General features: G+C 36.5%; 1 protein-coding gene across 1 annotated transcript; it reads left to right on the top strand.

The window, feature by feature from the left end:
- Nucleotides 1-288: 288 nt before the first annotated feature.
- On the top strand, nt 289-1,260 carry LOC140861050 (uncharacterized). Its single transcript, XM_073264059.1, has 2 exons — nt 289-406; nt 563-1,260. The coding sequence occupies exons 1-2, from the start codon at nt 289-291 to the stop codon at nt 1,258-1,260; spliced, it is 816 nt and encodes a 271-aa protein (XP_073120160.1).
- The last annotated feature ends 1,397 nt before the right edge of the window (nt 1,261-2,657 follow it).

The following is a 2,657-nucleotide window of genomic DNA, read 5'->3' as shown; positions in this document are numbered from 1 at the left end:
AATCCTTACAGGAATACCTATAATCCTTGCTGGAAGAATCATCCGAACTTCATGTGGAAACCTGCAGATCCTACTGCCAACACGTCCAAGCATGTGGATAAGAAATCATCCTTTGAAGAAATTATGATGAAGTATGTAGCGGGTACTGAAACTCGTCTACAGAATCAGGAGGCAATGTTGCAGAGGTTGGAAACACAAATGGCTCAGATAGTGACACAACTGTCAGCCAGGCCAGAAGGGTAGTTGCCTAGAAACACTGAACCAAATACCAGAGGCGTGCATGCTATCATGGTCGTAACTAGATCACATTTTGAGGAGCAGCAGAGGGGCAAAGAGATGATTATGGAGGAGCCGAAAAATTCAGATTCCAAGAAGGATGCGCGTGCTGAAAGTTCCTCCACGGCAGGTAAGAAAGGTAAGACTTCTAAATTTGAATTTAATGATAATGTTGATATTTCTACTTTACCTTTTCCTCAAAGATCTAAGCAATTATTATTTGATCATCACTTTAAAAAATTTCTGTAAATTTTCAAGAAACTACATATTAACATATCTTTTGCAGACGTTTTAGCTCAGATGCCAAATTATGACAAATTTCTTAAGGATTTACTGAGGAATAAAAAAAAGTTGAATGAAGTGACGCAGGTTACACTGAATGAGGGATGCTCGGCAGTGCTAAAAAATGAGCTCTCACGGAAATTTCACGATCCAGAGAGTTTCTCCATACCTTGTAATATTGGAAAATTTTCAGTTGATAATGTTTTGTGTGACTTAGGATCGAGCATAAATTTGATGTCTCATGCACTTTCTAAGAAATTGGGTATATGCAACATTGAACCATCAAATATATCTCTTAAATTTGTTGATGGATCTATTAAATACCTAAGAGGAGTCGTGGAAAATATTTTAGTCAAGATAGACAAATTTCTTTATCCTATAGATTTTGTTATTCTTGACATGGATGCAAATTTTGAGGTGCCTCTGATTTTAGGGCGTCCATTTTTAGCCATTAGTAGAGCGTTAGTAGATGTTGAAAAGGGAGAGTTAGTGTTGAGGTTGAATGATGAGCAAGTTGTGTTCCATATGTTTAAGTCGGCTAGCGATAGCTCAAATTTAAAATCTTGCTCTACTGTCAATTTTATTAATGTGATTCATTATGTTAGGGATTGTCATCAGGTTCAACGCTATGCAAGAATAAATCCCGTACACAAAATTTGTGGAGGTGAAGCACGTAGCAGTTGCGGGATTGTTCAGACATGATTCAAGAGGGTGGATAAGCCACCATGATTTTGCAAATTGAAAGGGCAGTACAATCGGGCTATAGACTATAAATTTAGCGCTGACTGGGAGGCAACCCAGTGTTCTTTACCTTGCTTTTTAGTTTCTTTTTGCGTAGTTTTATTTTTATCTTTCTTTGATTTTTGCTTCTTTTCCCTGTCAATTGCCATGCCTATCGATATACCCATCCTAGTGCTATTGTTTATGCAGATACATCAGAGAAAAAAACGGACAAATTTATAAATAGGGGAGTGTTATTTTGGTTTTCATTGTATTTATGCTTGTTGTCTATTTGTTCGTTTTGCATTCTGTTCATTGTGTTTCTAGAGCATTGAGGGAAATGCTTTGGATAAGTATGGCGGGGTGTTATTCATTCTGTGTTGTTTTTCTCATCATTGTGTTGTGCATTCATTTGGTTTCATTCATTGCATATAGTTCGTAATCATGTATATCATTATGTTTGTGTTTGTGTTGTGTGAATAAGTAGAATGATGAGTGTTGGCCGATGATGATTGAGTTGAATAAAAAATTTGTTTTTGAAAAATGTTACTTTTGATTGAACATGAGAAGTTGTTGGTTGAATCGTGAATCCTTTTAAGCACGCGTGTTAGACTAGTGTAGTGTAGAGATGTAATTGATGAAGTTTGTGTTTGCTTGACCATTGCAAGGCAAAAGTTGTTTGTTGATCATGATAGTGTCTTTGGATTCTTGATGATTTTCTGTCATTGCATGCGTGATCTTGGGCATTCCTTTAAAATTTTTTGAAACATTTTGGTTGAAACTTAAGTTAATTCCATCCGGGTTAGAGTAAGGGGTTGAAATCCTAATCTCTTGTTCTTAACGAAGTATGCGGATTCCATGAGGTTAAAAATTTGAAATTTTAAAATTTTTAAATAACAATTTCATCCGGGCTTGGAAAATGATTGAAATCCTAATCATTTTTCAATAGCTAAGTTTGCTGGCTAAATGGGATTGTTGCTCCATCCGGGCTATAGACGAGGGGATTGAAATTCTACTCCTATCTTAGTTATAGCTAAGTTTGCGGGTAATTATTGGGGCATAAGAAAACCGGGTGCAAAATCCGGAGGTACGCAATTAGTCTCAAGAAAGTGCATGTTTGTGTTCGGAATTGTTGGGATGACGGAGTGCTGGATTGTGGCACTTGAATTGAATTGTCATAGGTCGCTAAGAATTCTTAGAATGGATTATTTTGAAGTTGCATGAAACTGGAATAAAATCGCACACACACATTTTTACGTTAAACTGACGGTGGATTGTGTCCAATCAGAAGTTGTTGGGGTTTTTAATTGATTGAATTGGAACTTATCTGAGGCTATCTTGTATATGATTCATTCTTACTTATGTCGTTGTGTTATTGC

Source organism: Henckelia pumila, chromosome 1 (assembly GCF_033568475.1).
Source record: "Henckelia pumila isolate YLH828 chromosome 1, ASM3356847v2, whole genome shotgun sequence".
NCBI classification, from domain to species: domain Eukaryota; kingdom Viridiplantae; phylum Streptophyta; class Magnoliopsida; order Lamiales; family Gesneriaceae; genus Henckelia; species Henckelia pumila.
Note: the sequence above shows the minus strand (reverse complement) of the source record. Positions and strands in the feature narration are given on the sequence as shown.